At 53.2% G+C, this 15,645-nt stretch overlaps 5 protein-coding genes across 5 annotated transcripts; 3 read left to right on the top strand and 2 right to left on the bottom strand.

Annotated features, from left to right (window-relative positions):
• Window positions 1-766: 766 nt before the first annotated feature.
• On the bottom strand, window positions 767-1,480 carry PpBr36_05629 (uncharacterized protein; the record flags this gene model as incomplete). The annotated part of the gene is made up of 3 exons (XM_029892782.1): window positions 767-1,097; window positions 1,158-1,210; window positions 1,280-1,480. 3 exons carry the CDS (start codon window positions 1,478-1,480, stop codon window positions 767-769), a joined length of 585 nt encoding a protein of 194 aa, XP_029746494.1.
• Window positions 1,481-3,385: 1,905 nt separating this feature from the next.
• On the top strand, window positions 3,386-4,644 carry PpBr36_05628 (uncharacterized protein; the record flags this gene model as incomplete). Its single annotated transcript, XM_029892781.1, has 2 exons — window positions 3,386-4,038; window positions 4,128-4,644. Coding segments are annotated over 2 exons (1,170 nt in total), but the record flags the coding sequence as incomplete, so codon positions are not given.
• A 512-nt stretch (window positions 4,645-5,156) lies between these two features.
• PpBr36_05627 (uncharacterized protein) lies at window positions 5,157-9,616 on the top strand (the record flags this gene model as incomplete). Its single annotated transcript, XM_029892780.1, has 3 exons — window positions 5,157-5,372; window positions 5,451-8,865; window positions 8,961-9,616. The coding sequence occupies 3 exons, from the start codon at window positions 5,157-5,159 to the stop codon at window positions 9,614-9,616; spliced, it is 4,287 nt and encodes a 1,428-aa protein (XP_029746502.1).
• A 565-nt stretch (window positions 9,617-10,181) lies between these two features.
• Window positions 10,182-11,775, bottom strand: PpBr36_05626 (uncharacterized protein; the record flags this gene model as incomplete). Its single annotated transcript, XM_029892779.1, has 2 exons — window positions 10,182-11,605; window positions 11,688-11,775. The coding sequence occupies 2 exons, from the start codon at window positions 11,773-11,775 to the stop codon at window positions 10,182-10,184; spliced, it is 1,512 nt and encodes a 503-aa protein (XP_029746503.1).
• A 681-nt stretch (window positions 11,776-12,456) lies between these two features.
• Window positions 12,457-15,231, top strand: PpBr36_05625 (uncharacterized protein; the record flags this gene model as incomplete). Its single annotated transcript, XM_029892778.1, has 1 exon — window positions 12,457-15,231. One exon carries the CDS (start codon window positions 12,457-12,459, stop codon window positions 15,229-15,231), a length of 2,775 nt encoding a protein of 924 aa, XP_029746500.1.
• Window positions 15,232-15,645: the final 414 nt, after the last annotated feature.

Genomic DNA, 15,645 nt, shown 5'->3' with positions numbered 1-15,645 from the left:
GCGGCCAACAAACCTGCAGCAAGCTTGGTTCAGGCTATTTGGTGACTGGCAGTCATTAAAAAAGCACTGACATGAACTCCGAGGCAAGGGCACAAAACATTGTCTCATGATCGTATACAATTTTTCTTCTTTCACAAACCCGCCAGAGTGCGCGAACCTCTTTGACGATTTCTCAATTGACCCGAGAGGGAGGATGACATGACCACAATAGACTAATTAGCGTACGCATGAAAACAGCATACGTACGATCGGCTGAGCTGTTTCTTTCTTTCTTATTTCTCTTTTCTCTCTATGACAGTTCGGGATATGCGGTGTGAACCCGAACTAGGACCACCCTAGTTGTCTAGCTTGCGAGATGTCGAGATGCTTCTTTCTGAAAATAGCAGCGTCTTGTGTTTGTCATTACTTTAGCAAACAGTCAAAAGAACTGTACTAGGCTGGAATCCGTCAAGGAGGCATCTCCCAGCTGCTGATGAGGCCAACCTTGGGGTCCAGTCTTTTTCAACATTGAATTCAGTTCAGTGCCTCCCCCAATTGGAGGAGCAAGGTTCAGCAGCGACCGGGACGACAGACGCACACTGTGCAAGGCTTTCGAGGGAGGGAACTCTCCATTGACCAATTATCCAGAATATACGACTCGGCTTTCCAAAGCAATCGCCATTACTCATCGCAGCGGGTCGCGCTGCATACAAAACGGTTAATTCCAAACACTCGACTCTCTTCAGGTTCGAGGCCATGTCCTGTCAACCCATCAAATTTCGCCACTCTAGAGGACCAGAAATGGGGCAACAAGGAGAGCCGTGATGGCAGCACCCAAAGACAGAGGGGCAACCATGTTTGCACCCGAGCCAGCGTTGCCATTGTTGCTGCCGGAGCCGGCAAAGCCAGTCTGGATAGTGTTGGGGGCGGCAGAGGTGGAAGACGGGACGGCGGCGGCGGATCCGGAGGCGCTGCTGGCACCTTTGGGGCTGGCGGCACCACAAGGGTTGTTTTTCCTGCAGTTCTCTGAGCACTGGTTGTCGGAAAGACCGCAAGCAGCGACGCAGTTGACTTGGAACTGTGTGCACTTGTGGTAGGGCATGGTGAGGGAGTACTCGCTAAGGACAAAGTCAGTTTCCAAACACCACGCAATACCTTTCGGATAGTGCAAGACTCACGTGAGGTTGGGCGAGATGCCGTTGGAACAAACGCAGGCATAGTTCAGCGTCATCTGTTATTTTCCTGTGCATTAGCGGATAGAACGGCTGGGCCGGCTCTGGAATGAAGCTAGAGGACTCACGGGATCGCAAGAGTTGTCTCGGGGCTTTCCGCTGCTGCCAGTGTCGAGGCAGATTAGCGGGCACTGAGTGGTCTCGGATGAGCACCAATTCCGACGGGTAGACAGAGGCACCGAAGAGGGATCGATCGGGTAGTCGGTGGCGGCGGCAACCTGGGCAACCAGGGCCGTGGCAGCAACAAGGGCGAGTCTGAGCGAGAACATCGTGACTGTTGTGTGGTTGATTATCGGACTACGGTAGACGAAAGGGAACTGGTGGCCTGGTTGCATCTACGAGTTAGCGTCTTGGCCTGGAGTCTGTCGGTATTTTCCAAAACTGAAGATCTCGTGATCGAGTTTGTCTTGATAGCTCGGCCGTCATATCGCAGTATAGAGCTGAGTCTCGTGGTGTGGAAAGTAAAGCTAGAGAGAACCTACTGATTATCTAAAGGTTGTGTGTTGAGTACTCCTTAGACAAAAAAAAAGACTGAGCGGAAGAAGCGAGGGTGTTTGAAGAATTATTTATTTATTAAGAGCAGTATGTTGGTAATTGTTTATGAACGAAAAGTGAGAAGAACAAACAGGCAGCCGGGTGAAACGAGCGACGCCGACAGCTATTTCTTTCTCGGACCGAAAGCAAATACTTCTGAATTGGAGATGAGCCTGGAGCAAAAAAGAAGGTCGCCAAAGCAGAAAAGAAAAGAGGCTCCGGGGAATGTTTAAAAAGGAGAAAGTAACATTGCCATCTCCGCAGGGACCATCAACAGGCAGGCCCCACGAAGCTATCTCGCAGCTCTGAAGGCGTTTCCTACACGATGCTTAGTACCGGCTTGGCTATAGGCCATTAACGGCCTAGCGCCTACATTATGCAGGGTATACGAACCAGGGTGGGATCGCAGCCCACCAATTATGGAGTGGCAAGAGAGTGGTAGAGCATGGGGGTTCCTTGATGGTGGATACGTTGTGGAACGACGGTAGTCGGAAAGTTAGCTCCTAGCCGGAGGTGATCATGCCCGTGTTTGTTATTGCGATTCGCGCAGAAGGAAGTTCTTCTGGCTGATGGTAATAGACACTTGTCGAAGAAAAAAAAAGAGAGAGAAAAAAAAGGTTCGATGGCTTGGTGTTGTTTCTCAATATTGGGTTTCTCTATGGTGCCCGGTTGAAGACGTTCCTGGATTTCAGAGACATGCATTTGTGCTTAATGCTTTTTTGTTCTGCCCAGAGTCAGCGGGTATTTTCAATTAAGCATCACCCGCCTGCCTATCAGCCAAGCCAGAGCCAGCCTCTACGCCTCGTCTCCTATTTTGCCCCTCAGCAAATACGATGTCTCATGCATTAAGAGCGTTGTCATGCCCGCTTCTTTTTCAGCACTTCCCAATTACCTTATGGGGTTTGTACGAGGTAGGTACAGTGAAGCAGTTTGGGGCGACAGGTTTTAGGTTCGTGTTTCCTCGGCCCTACCAGCTCGGTCGATGCAACGGAAGATAAAAGAAACTGAAGGTTGAGTACACAAAAACTGGAATTTCGTGAATCAAAGTTGGCCCCCGCTCAACTACCAAGCATCAAATTTTACGGTTCAAAACCTCCTTGATTGATTGATGTCGAAGCGTACCGTGACGAGACTGGTCAATGTGACTTGAATCTTGTTTACGGTCGCAATATATAATGTGTTCTTGTGGTTGAACCCTTATTTTCAGCGGAGGTCCGTGAGCTAGCGTTTGTTTGTGATTTTGCCATTTCCGGAAACGGTCAGTCGATGGAAAGCCAAGCTTTCATCCATCTTCATCAATTTGTCACAATGTCACGTTCCGTTGGACGTGCATGATTCGATTCAATTCAAAGATTTAAAGGGGTTGGATGAGGCTGATCTGTATGTCTGGCTCTCTGTCAGGAATAAAAAAAAATAAAAATAAAAAATAGAGAAAAAAAAAAGAGTCCAGACCCCTCACACGTGGGCTTTTTCTCCATCAAATGTAACATTGAAATGGTGCTTACCCAATTCGTTTCATGCTTGACACAGGCCAACTAAGCTGAAATGAATTATGCTACTGGAACTAATCGCGTACTAAAAGGTTCGATTAGTTGCAAATGTATTTATCGCATCCGATAGCGTTATAATGACAGTAAAGCGCACATGAGCTGCCTATCAAGCAAATAAATATGAAGGGTCCTTTCTTGACGGGCCAATTGTTGCTCCATGTGCTCCTGACACCTCTCGCAGCCGCTTATGGAGAGCTCTCGGACAACAGTCTCAAGGACATACCGGGCGCAGACGGCGACTTTGATATCAACACGGGCCAGCTCTTAGCCCCGATCTTGATCCCCCGTGTCCCCGGTACCCCGGGCTCGCAAAAGGCCCAGGATCATTTCGTGGACTTCTTTGCACGGCAGCTTCCGGACTGGTCCATCATCTGGCACAATACCACCGCCAAGACCCCGGCGACGGGTGACGAGGAGGTGCCATTCCGTAACCTCATCTTCAGGAGGGACCCGCCATGGGCTGCCGAAGGCGACGTTTCAAGGCTGACGCTGGTCGCCCATTACGATAGCCTGTTTCGGCCAGAGGGGTTCATCGGGGCCTCGGACAGCGCGGCATCCTGTGCCTTGCTGATGCATGTCGCCAGGAGCATTGACGGGGCGCTGACCAAGAAATGGTCAGAAATGATGGCTCATGGCGAGACTGGGGGTGGGCTGGAGGAGGAGAAGGGAGTGCAAATCATGCTGCTGGATGGCGAGGAGGCGTGGGTCTCGTGGACAGACACGGACTCACTCTACGGTGCTAGGTAATCCTCCATCTATCTTTCCCATTCCATCTATCCGCTGATAGGTGCCAGCCGAGCCCGGTTCGTTACTGACTCGCAGACAACTACAGAGCACTTGCTGCTCACTGGGAAGCAGAGGCGCACCCGCAGTCGTCTATTCACTCAAACCCCCTCAAGTCTATATCTCTTTTCTTACTGCTTGACCTTCTGGGTGCACCCACTCCGCGCATACCATCGTACTTCGAAAAAACCCACTGGGCTTATCAAAACATGGCCAAGGCTGAGCAACGCTTGCGGAAGCTGGACCTCCTTCAGACAAAACAGAGCAGTCCATTTCTGGTCGATGCTGGCAAGGCGTCGGGTGCCTTCACGCAGGGATACATACAAGACGACCATGTCCCCTTCATGAATCGTGGTGTTGACATACTGCACTTGATACCGACACCATTCCCGGGTGTCTGGCACACTATGCAGGATGACGGAGAGCACCTGGACGGAGAGGTGCTGCTGGACTGGGCCAAGATAATCACGGCGTTTACGGCTGAGTGGATGGAACTGGAAGGGTTTCTCCCGAGCGCCTTGGAAAACAAGCCCAATGTCAAGAACGTGGTGAAGGACGAGCTTTAGGCTTCTTGAAGATCCGATGATATCTTTTGGCTTACGTGGGTGAACTTTGGATATCTATGTAGTATAAGTATATCTGCTGCCACGGGTCTGGAGCTGGTTGCTTGCCGATCATCCAATCATGCATCGTAAAAACTAACAATACCACCCACCTAACTAACATGCAAGACTGTGTAAATGAGACGACCCTCATAGCAAGCTCATCAGTGGGCAGGGAGGGATGCTCAACGTGACTGTCACCACAGCAACAACTCCACATTTGACGTATTCGACCCACTTTTACCCGCTTGTTTACTGTCGCTACAGAAAGGGTCGCGATCGAGCCTAGTTTCCCCACCATCATGATCGCGTCAATTTAGCAGCAACACGCGCGTTGATATTGGTGTCTAATACTGGATTGAGGAGGGACGATCAGCCAGCGCGCGAGCTCAGGATCTCACGATATAGCAAAACGACGTCCGAGTCCCTGGGGTTTTCTTCCTGTCGCCTACGAAGCCCGCAACCGAGCAGCAGCCATGCCGCCACCGGGCGACGTCACGCTCCCCACGACCAAGAGAGCGCGCAAGTCGCTGAGCGGCATTTCACCGTCGAGAAAGACTGGTGAAAAGGAAAATGCTACCGTCGACTTGTCAGCGGCATCACTCGCCGCGAATCGCAAAAAGTCACGTAGCAAGAGCATAGGACCTGGTGGCCTAGACGCGCTAAAACCTGCCAACGGAAACAGGAGACAGGTAGGTTGTGGGACATGATATCCCGTGGTGTCTTCCTTGTTTCCGCATGCCAGCTAACTTTGTGTACTTCTCCCGCAGTCTATTGCAGCTCCCCTGCCAAGATCAATCCTCAAGCCGACCATACCCATCTTACCCGAAATACCACCACATAAGTCGAAACAACCAAGTAGCAGGAATGAAGTCGACTCCACCAAGGTCGCCTTGCGGACAGAAGAGGAGCAGCAAGCTGCAGCCCGCGAGCGTGAGGAGAGGGAGAGGCTGGCCCTTGAAAAGGAGATCAAAGACAGACGAGAAGCCCGACGCAAGTCACTGGCCAACAGGCGCGTGTCATTTGCGGCCGAGGCTACGTTGCACACCTTCCATGAGATTGAGTACCTCCAAGACTCGACCACATCAACAGATTCTACGAGACGTGCTTCGTCACTGGCGGCTCCATCCCCGGCGTCGCATGCAGCTCAGCAGGGGTCTGATCCAGCAGAGCCACCCTCAACACCACCAGAACATGTAGATGATATGGTTCCAGACTCTGCGGCGGATCAGAGGGATCTGCACCAGAAGAAACGGAGACGGAGCTCGGGAATCTCGCCATTAGACGAGCATGACGAAACTATGGGGTCCACTGTCTACGACTCTGACTCGGACAACGGCGACGACATCATTGAAGACCCAGATGAGGGCGACTCCGACTCCGACGCAGGTGACGGCACCATGATGACTCTGGACGCCGACGAGGTGACCACGGCATCCGCTGTCTCGGCTGGATCCATGTCGATGATGAGCAGTGACTCCACGACCAGTATCGACGAGATGCTGCGACTTGCCACACAAAGAGCCGGTGCTCGTTCGGCCGCAGATGAGGACGAGGAGGTCATTCCTGCCTTTGTTGGCTGGGGAAAGAGGGCCGCCTCGGGCAGCGGGATGCAGGAAGACCAAGAGATCTTCTCGAGTCCTGTAAGATCAGTGGTGGACGAGGACGACGGCATGGATATGGAGGAGACACATGCCATAGGAGGGATCGTCAGAGCAGCAGATGCCGATGAGACCATGGCCAGCGAAGGTGGAATGGACATGTCGATGGATATGACGCACGCGCTTGGAGGGATTGTGGCACAGAAGAGAGCAGCCCAGAGAGAGGCGACCATGTGCCTGGACCAGACAATGGACTTTACCACACCAATGGGTGGCATCCAGTCTACAGTCAACGATGACGACGGCCAAGAAGATAGTGAGGCCTACGAGGATATGTCAATGGAATTGACCACAGTCATGGGTGGTGTTTGGTCGACAGGTGCTGCCAAGAACGGCAAGCCTGGAGCGCGCCGCCGCACGACAATGCGTCCTGATGATGTAGATGCAGAGCCAACTGTCGGTATGGACATGACGGTGGGACTAGGCAAGATCATCTCCACTGACGAGGATGCCGTGAGCGACGGGGACATGGATATGACTGCGGGAATGGACATGTCGCCAGTGTCGTTGGGTGGAATCCTCGCATCGGTCACTCGTCCAGCTGATGAGAACGAGAAAAAGCCTCAGGGCTCTCGCTCAGCGGAGAAGGCACCTTTGGTAAACACCAGGCAATCCTCGCCGTCCAGGCCATCCTCACCAATCAAGAACTCTCTGACATCGACCCTGAGCCGTAACCGTTCACCCAGCCGCTCACCTGATCGTCCAGCTCTCAATGGTAGCGGACTCCGCAGGTCACCAGATCGTCGACCTTCTCCGGCCCGCATGTCTCCAGTCCGAGACTCTCCAGCAAAGCCATCGATTCAAACCGCCAAATCTCCCGACCAGCCACGTACGCCGTTGCGGTCTTCACCGTCTAGATTCATTAGTAGTGGATCCAAATCGCCGGTGCGTTCAACTGGTCTAAAGAACAAACAGGCTCCTGTGTCGCCGGCAAAGCAGAGGTCCCCGGCGAGATCTCTTTTTCAACAGGATCCCGCGACAGGGGCAACAACTCCCCTTGTGGCCCTGACGCCTCAGAGACGACGACTCTCTGGAGTCGGTGCTGACCGCTCGGGCCTGGGGTCTCCGAGGGTTGCGGAGCTTCTCGAACGCCGAGCATCCATTGGCAAGGCAGCAAAAGAGTTCTCACCTGGTAGAAATCTGGAACTGGGTCGTCGGGCTGTCAAGTGGGATGACCCACGCATAATGGAGCAAGAAATCGACCGCCAGAGACAGCAAGAAATAGACAAGGAAGATGGGCGCAAGATCATGGAGCGGGAGGCTGACGAACGAGACGTCACCCTGAATCTTAGAGAGATGATTCAGGGCCTAAGCCCGAAGAAGAATCCTCTCCGTGGTCGCAAGAGCTTACACGTTGGCAGCGCCAAGGGTTTACTGGGAAAGCGTCCTTCCGAGCTGGACGACGCGGAGGAGGAGCAGGACGGAGTGAAGAGACTGAAGAACCACCATGGGAGTCCAGTCAAGAGCATCAAGCTGCAGCAGCCTCCATCCAAAGAGGAGACCACGGGACGACTTTCAAAGTCCAGCAGGAGCCAAGACTCGACGAAGCAATCTCTCGAAGTGTCCACACCAACATCCCCCATCAAGATGTCCAGAACCGCACCAAGTCCAAGACGTCGAAGTCATTTCAGGGACGTGGAGGATGATGGCGCCATAGATCTCGGTAGAGGCGAGGGCATCGATGCCGAGGATCTGGACGACGACGAAGAACGTATCAGCCTGCAGGACTTCCTCAACATGACCAGCATTCGTTTTATGGAGCTAACGACTACAAAACGCCGACATACCGTGGCACCACAAGCAAAGAACAGTGCCGAAAGCGACGACAAGGACGACATGTGCCTCGAACGCTGCGTCGTGGCCGGTGCCTGTACGGTGCCCATGCTAGAGCTGTACCAACACTCGTGCCGCGAGCTCAAGAAGTACATCTCGGAGGGTCGCGACATCGTCCGGGAGATTGAAAGCGAGACGCTCGCTGACAATCCGCCTCTGTTCCGAGAGTATATGTCAGCCAGCCCAGACTTCAGAGTTCTGATGGATAACCAATTCAAAAATGTCAAGCTGCATGCTCGCCTCCTGAGCAAGGCCATGTGGTACGAATGGCGAATGAAGCTGCAAGAAGGTCTCAAGGAAGGTCTAGAGAAGACGGCCGAGGGCATGGCTCAGGACGAACAGGTCCTCAAGAAGAAGCAGGCTCTCATAGACTCGGTGCTTCCTGAACTCGTCAAGAAGTTCGCCGAACTCGAAAAGGAACACAACCTGCTCGACGAGGCGGTGCGTGAGCTTGCCGATTGCGACCCGGACGAGTTGCAAGCTGCTCGGGACGAGTTGCTCACCGCCACCCAAGACATAGATCTGAAGAAGCAGCAGATAGCAGAACTGGAGCGGGACCTCCGTCAGTCCGAAGAAGCTATTGGGGAGCTGACGACAAAGAAGCAGCTGTGTTTGGATGAGATCCGCGAAGCTGAGCGCGTGAGAGAGGAATGTAGAGGCTGGAGACCTGATGAAATTATGGATCTCAAAGGTATGCTTTCCATTCTTCTCATTTCTCACTGACGAAAATGCTGGTCGGTTCTTCCCTGTACGACCAAACATGCTGACCAACCCCCCTTGAAACAGCACGCGTCGAGGCCATCGAGAAAGAGCACGGCTGGATAGTCACGGGCTGCTCCGGTACGACTGTATCAATGACCTACAACCGTGAGATTGAACTCGTTTTCGATCCCACCAGCTTCGCTACCCCAGACAGCGCGGCCAGCAAGCAGCCCACCAACATAGACCTCTGGTACATCGCGGCCAACCGCGAACGCGACCCTGTACCCATCACGACCGAGCTCGAGTTCTTCCTTCAGTGCATCCGCGACCAGATCAGGGGTCTCGACCAAGCGCAAACCTCACTGCGCCATATTCTCGATGTGGTGGGTGCCGGCTGGCTTGAGGCGAAGCAGGTTTCTGCCAACATCAGGAGCATAAACTGCACCTTTCCCACCAGGGTCTCACGGACGTCGGACGCATCAATGGTCGTGAAGGCGACGTTGTTGCTGGCGGGGCTGAAGAGCAAGGTCGAGGTTCTCATAGATCTGAGCGGCCAGAGTGCGGGTGGTACGGTTGTCAAGCCTCGAGCAAGAGTCGTCTATGGGCAGCGATTCAACGAGGATCGGATGGCAGACTTCCTCAGGAAGGAGATTGGTGACAAGGTCGGCAAGGGACAGGTGTGGGGAGAGGTACTCGTCGAATTATACGCGAAGCTGTTGTCTGGTGCCAACAAGCAATGACGAAGTTTGTGACATTTAGGTAATGGGGATACAAGGGCTTTTTTTTTTTATTTTATTTTTTATTCTTTTTCTCCAAAGGTTATGTTAGTTTACTGGCGTTGGGGGATAATGTGCTGGATGGAACTTGGAGAGTGGTTTAAATCATGTGTGGAATATGGTTTTATGATTCGATGACTGGATTAGTTCATTGTTGGGTATCGAATTCAAGCGAAATACTTTCTTGTAAGACAACCCTACCGTACGTAGAGAGACGGCATAAATCACCCACTTCCAAAGAAAAGAAGCCGAACAGGGGAACAAACGTCATGACCATCTAATGGCATGGAAAGCCTGTTCTATTCGTGCCAGGGGAAGAACTGGCTGGCTGTTGTTTACTATATAAAAAAAAAAAAAAAAAAAAAAAAAAAAAAGCCCAGCAAAACCAAAGCCATCGTTATTGAAATTCACAAAGCCATGTCCCATGAACGCCGTCTTGCGGTTACCAATAGAAAGAAAAACAAAAATTCCAGACACGCTGTACGGAAAAGGAAAGAATAGTAACCCAGACACGGGCAACAACCATTAATCAAGTCGGGCTTGAGCCCAAAACCTTGCCACGCCCGTTCGCCATGGTGCTAATGTTACTAGCATGTGCGAGGAGAAACTTGCAGCAAGTGAGGACGAACTTGCAGGCCTTGGTCCAAGCATCGTCCTGGGCTATACCCAGCTTTATGCTGATGCCGTTGATCTTGTCGCCGTCAATGACGTACGGGAGCGTGAGCGGCTTCCCGTTCGCCGTGGTAGTGCGAACCATGAACGTGCCCAGCTGCCGCACGAGCTCCAGGTATGCCACCATGGCGGCGTCGAGCTTCCTGTGCATAAACGTTAGGCCGAGCGGCATGTCTCCGGACGAATAGAGCTCCAGGACCTTTTTCTTGGGCGCCTGGGGCGGGCCAGATCCTACGCGGGACGCTGCGGGCGACGGGGGCTCGAAGCGGATGATCCGAGACGTGGAGCCCATAGGCTGGGGCTCGTACCCGTCGAAGCGGTACTGTAGCTTGTCGGCGACCGTGGCGACTAGCAAAAGTGCGTGGCCCCAAGCTGCGTTGATCTCGGGCCAGTCGACCGGGGTGTTATGCAGCCGGCCAAGTCGCAGACCGTTAATCGTGGCAAAGGTGCCGTCATGGCTGATGAGGAAAGTGTCGTTATACACGTTTGTTCGCTGCAGTGATTGCAACAGCCGCGCGTCGTGGTCGTATTTGGAGTTTATGCTATCACGCTCATTCTGGAAGTCTGCCAGCTGCGAGGCAAACGCGTTGCGTTCGCGCCAGAACTGTTCCTCCTCGGCGTCCATCTGCCGCGATTCCTCCTCGAGAGCTAGAATCTCGTCGTCCAAGCTGGCCTTTTCTTTTTCAAGTGCAACGAGCTCTTTGAGGGCCGCTGCCTCTTGCTCCTTTGCCCTGGCGAGAGCTTCCTCCTGTGCCTTCAATTCATCGTCGGTTGGGCTTTCCAGCTCGAGCTTTTTGAGAAAGTTGACATAGGTGCTACGTTCCCTGGACGCAGACTCGAGTCGCTTGCGCAGTCCTTCGACGAGTATGTCAGTGCACTCGACGCAGACGGGGTGGTCGATGTCGGAGCGCGCAGAGAGTATCTCGAATAGCCTCAGCATGCGGTTGGCCTCGTTGGCGCCGTCATCATCGGCAGCCGTAGCGGCAGCTGATCCCTTTGATGTGTTGGGCGAGGCTGGTCCCGACGAGCGGCCGGCAGCTCCATGTCTCGATGGTGCAATCTGAGACTCCTCCAGCAGGATAAACGACATGGAGCTGTCGCGCATGGCCTTATCCCCACGCAAACCGCTAATGTCGCTGCGCCTCTTGAAGGTAGGCGAGCCAATGGCGTTCTTGATCGCATTTTCATATACGGCCTTTCTGCTCTGGTCGTGGACATGCGTAGCGCTTGATGATGATGACGAGATCGGATCCTTAGGGGCTTGCTGCTGTGAGGAGGTGGCTAGACAACAGTCAGTTATTGGGCTTCTGGTCCAAGTTTGGCCGTCGCGTGCGTATGGGGAACCACTTGAGGGAGAACTCACTGACGAGAAGATCGTAGGCAGCTGGGTTGAGATCATCTAGCGACCCATCGAGCTTGAGCGGCGTCCTGCATTTTTGGCAAAACATCATCGACACGGCTCTCGGACGCTCGCCAGGGACCGAGCCTCACCGATGAGATTTTTATGGATACTTATGCAGCATACGGGGCTTGGTGGATTGTTGACAAGCCGGGCCGAGAAACACGCGTTTGGCTGCTGCTAGAGGAAGGAAATGACTTTTTGAAGATTGACCTTGCTATGATTGGGCTGCTGGTATGGATGATACTTTCGGAGTACCTAACGGGATAGCTCACACGACCCCGCCGCCTGCAGCTTCCCGAGTCTGGTGGATCCTACACCGCACGTCATTCCTTTCATGCGGCGTAGACGCACCAATTGCAATACCGACAATGAACCCCCTGAATGGGTAGGGTGTTGCCATGTCTACAGTACTTGCGTACAGTGCTTTGTGCGCCACTTTACAGTGTTTTCCAGCTGGTTGGAGACCCACATTAGGGATGCTATCTGGAGGTGCAGTGGGTTGACAATTTCCAGCGCGTCGCATGGGCGCGTCTTGTTCCCCCACGAGTCACTGCAATAATTAAAGCTTGCCTTGGACACTGAGCAAAGCAATCAAACACCCCCCCACCGGAGCTGTCTGGGGGGTGCTCACTGCTCAAATATATGTCAATTGTCGATATATGTGTGTACTCTAGCGTTACATTTGAGCGGCTTCATGATCCAGTCATGATCATATCGTCATCTCTGAAGCATGGAGCCTCCTAGCAAGAGGCCGAGGCTCTCCCAAAGCCTTGACCAGGATGGTGACGAACTAGACCTGAACATTGAGGACTTGGCGCTCGATCGTCAATTCCAAAGGTCTACATATCGATCTGCCTTCTCATTCAAATCGACATTGGAGAACATCTTTGAAAAATACGGCAGAGACTTTGGTGATGAGGGGGATGAAATCGACCTCAACACAGGCAAGATCACCGTTGACAGAGGCCATTTCAGAGGCATCTTCGGGGACAATCTGCCAGTGGCCGTTGGAGACAATGGCGCAGACGTGGCCGGTCAGGGGGATGAGGAGGGAGAGGAAGTGGGTGACGATGACGACGGCATAGACCTCAACGATCTTTACAGCGATGCTGAAGAGGACGACGACCAAGAAGAGAACGAGCATGAGGAAGGCAGCATCGATCTCGAGGCTGACGAGGATGACGAGGGGGAAGCCAGTCGCATCTTACCATTGGACGCCATCCCAGACCTCCCCGAGATACCAGAGCCTCCGCAGCTACCTCCATCTTTCAGTGCACTGGAATCATCGGTGAAGGGCGGCCCGTCGACGTCCAGTACACTATTAGGGACCCTGAACCGACTATTGACAATGGCAGCGGCAAGTCGTGGTGCCGCAGACCCGTCCTTCGACCCCCTGAGCGTCACCAATGAATTGGTGGAACCAGCCTGGAGAGTCCCTGCGCTGCCACCATCACTACTGCAGAGAAAGCCAACGGGCCCGGTAAAAACGAAAAGTAGCGCTGCCCTGAAGTCCATCGTTTGCAAGTCGCGCCCTAGATCAAATCATGACACCGACTCTGAAGATGAAATCACAACACGGGCATCCCACATAGGTCCGGAACGGACTCCCTCAAATCAGCGGAATGTCTCATCACACGAGTTACAAACTAGATCGGCTACCAGTCCTGAGAACACTGGTTGTACAGAAAGAGTACCCAACCAAGAATCACAGACAAGGCCAACTTCTCGGTCCGCAAAGCCAAAGCACCGCGAGCCCTACTCCGCCGCTGCACTTAAATCGCCACCACCCACTGAGGATGAGCGAGACGTCATTGAATCTCACTGTCTGGAGGCAGACGACTCGCAACGACCATTGAAACGAAAACACGAAACCATTGTTATTAATATAATAGACGAGAGGCTCCAAAAGTTGGAGCAGAGTAAAATTTTGTTAAATCCACCTGTTGAGGCACCTCGGCCAGTTAGGCAAGGAGCGTCTTCTAGGGACGAAAGCGTTATAGAGTCCTGTCCCAAAGTGTTGGAAAATTCTGAAAATTCAAACAGGCCACAAGAACGTACAGATGAAGGGTTTCTCGAAACCAGCACCGAATCTGCCAAACAAATACCTGGTCAAGCGAGTACTGCTGATGAAACAGCCAGAGTGAGCCCAAGGCTGCCTTTAGAGACCGAGAGAGGGCCAACAAAGCAGACGGAAGTGCCGCCTGAAACCTTTACACAAAATTATGTCGACCCTTCGTACGGCTTTTCTGACGAGGAATATGGGGGTTGGGTGCCAGCTCCCAAGGCCGCTGGCAGGGGCCGTCGCCGAGGTCCTCTCATTCTTCGACCAAGAAGCCTCTCCCCTGAGCTGGGCTCTCCTCCTCGCCCTGCACGTTCACCCCTCACAATGCCAGAGCCGGTTGTCGTATCTGCTGATGTTACTCTCAGCAGTCAGTCTCTCAGCTGCACTGAACCGGATGCTGAAAAAGAGCCTCGACCAGAACAGCCGCTCGTGGAAGATGCAGAACATCAAAGCACGCCCCCACCGGCAGACGAGGATGAGAGGCTCTCGATTCTTATGGAGAACCAAGTTCCGGAGGTGGCGCCAACACCAAAACCTACGATCTTGCCCTCCGTGGCAGTTGAGGAGGGCGAAGCATCTCAGTCATGGGAGCCATCCAGACTACGGCGGTCGGTGGATGAACCGACGCTGGAAGAAAACTTCTGCCCGGCGAATGAGCAATATGTTGAGCAAGTGTCAGAGCTGCATCTGGAGATGGAGCAACAGAGTTCAACAGACTCAAGTCTCAATCAGCCCGAGATCTCGCCTAGGCATCTTGTTGTCCCTCAGAATCAACCGAGCCCCAAATCATCTGCCCAAAGTCTTCCCGCGCAGCGTGGAGATAAGCGTTCTTCAAACAAACAGGGCTCAGCATACCTCCCCAGGCGAACGCGGAGGCAATGGCCGCCAAGGGGTAGCGTCCCTGACGAAGTGTTACCATCGCAGGATCCCCGGCCGGCGACACCAAGTCCGTCTGCCGCTCCGACTCCCAGCGGAAGATCGGTGAGGTCAGTAGGCTCGCTTCTGTCTCTGATTAACGACGGGTCCGACGAGGACGAGCTCTCGACATATTTTACCCCACGCACCCGCAGTGTTGCCAGCAGCGGCGGGTATGCCGGCCCAGCACGTCTCTCCCGAGAGACCCTGTCCTCTCCGATCAAGAAGAAAACGCCAAAGTCTCTCAGTCGGCGCCTCTTCATGACTAAAGCCAGCAGCAGCGCTCATGCGAAGCCGAAGCCGTCGTCGTTTTCGCTCTTGTCCGGCGCGCAGTTCCACACTACTCCGCTCACCCACCGCGGACGTGGACCAGGCAGTAGAAGCAGCAGCAGCGTGCGGTCGCGCCTCAACTCGAGCCCCGTGAGGTCCGTGGTCCAGACTCCAGGCGGATCGAAGCGTCGATGCGGCGAAGAAGGCTTTCGGTGTGATCGTGACTGGTGCTTTTTTTGTATTGGCGACCAACAGTAAAGGGGCAGTCAACCCTGGGAACATAACGGGGCAGTTTTCATGCGCCTTTCTAGGTATGTGTGTTGCGTTTTTAGCATTGCAGCGGTATCAAACCCAGCATCATGATCAAGCACAAGCTTTTGGACGTGGGTAACATGCACTTCTCTTCCGTTTTTTTTTTTTTTTTTTTTTTTTTTTTTTTTGTAGCATCATTCAAGATATTGAGTGTGTACACTCAAAAGAGGCAACAATCATGGGAGACGCCATATATGGGCTTGCTTACAAAGGCAGCACAGGGATGGACAGTATTTTGGGAGCATTAGAGAGCAACAAGTAACTACAACGCGATGATCATAATGAATCTTATTTGTCGTTGTTTTTTCTTGCATGAATCCCCGAGTATCGGGACCAACAACTGTATCCCTCCTCCTTGCG

Source organism: Pyricularia pennisetigena (genome assembly GCF_004337985.1).
Source record: "Pyricularia pennisetigena strain Br36 chromosome 4 map unlocalized Pyricularia_pennisetigena_Br36_Scf_6, whole genome shotgun sequence".
Classification (NCBI taxonomy): domain Eukaryota; kingdom Fungi; phylum Ascomycota; class Sordariomycetes; order Magnaporthales; family Pyriculariaceae; genus Pyricularia; species Pyricularia pennisetigena.
This window is presented reverse-complemented; position numbering and strand designations above follow the sequence as displayed.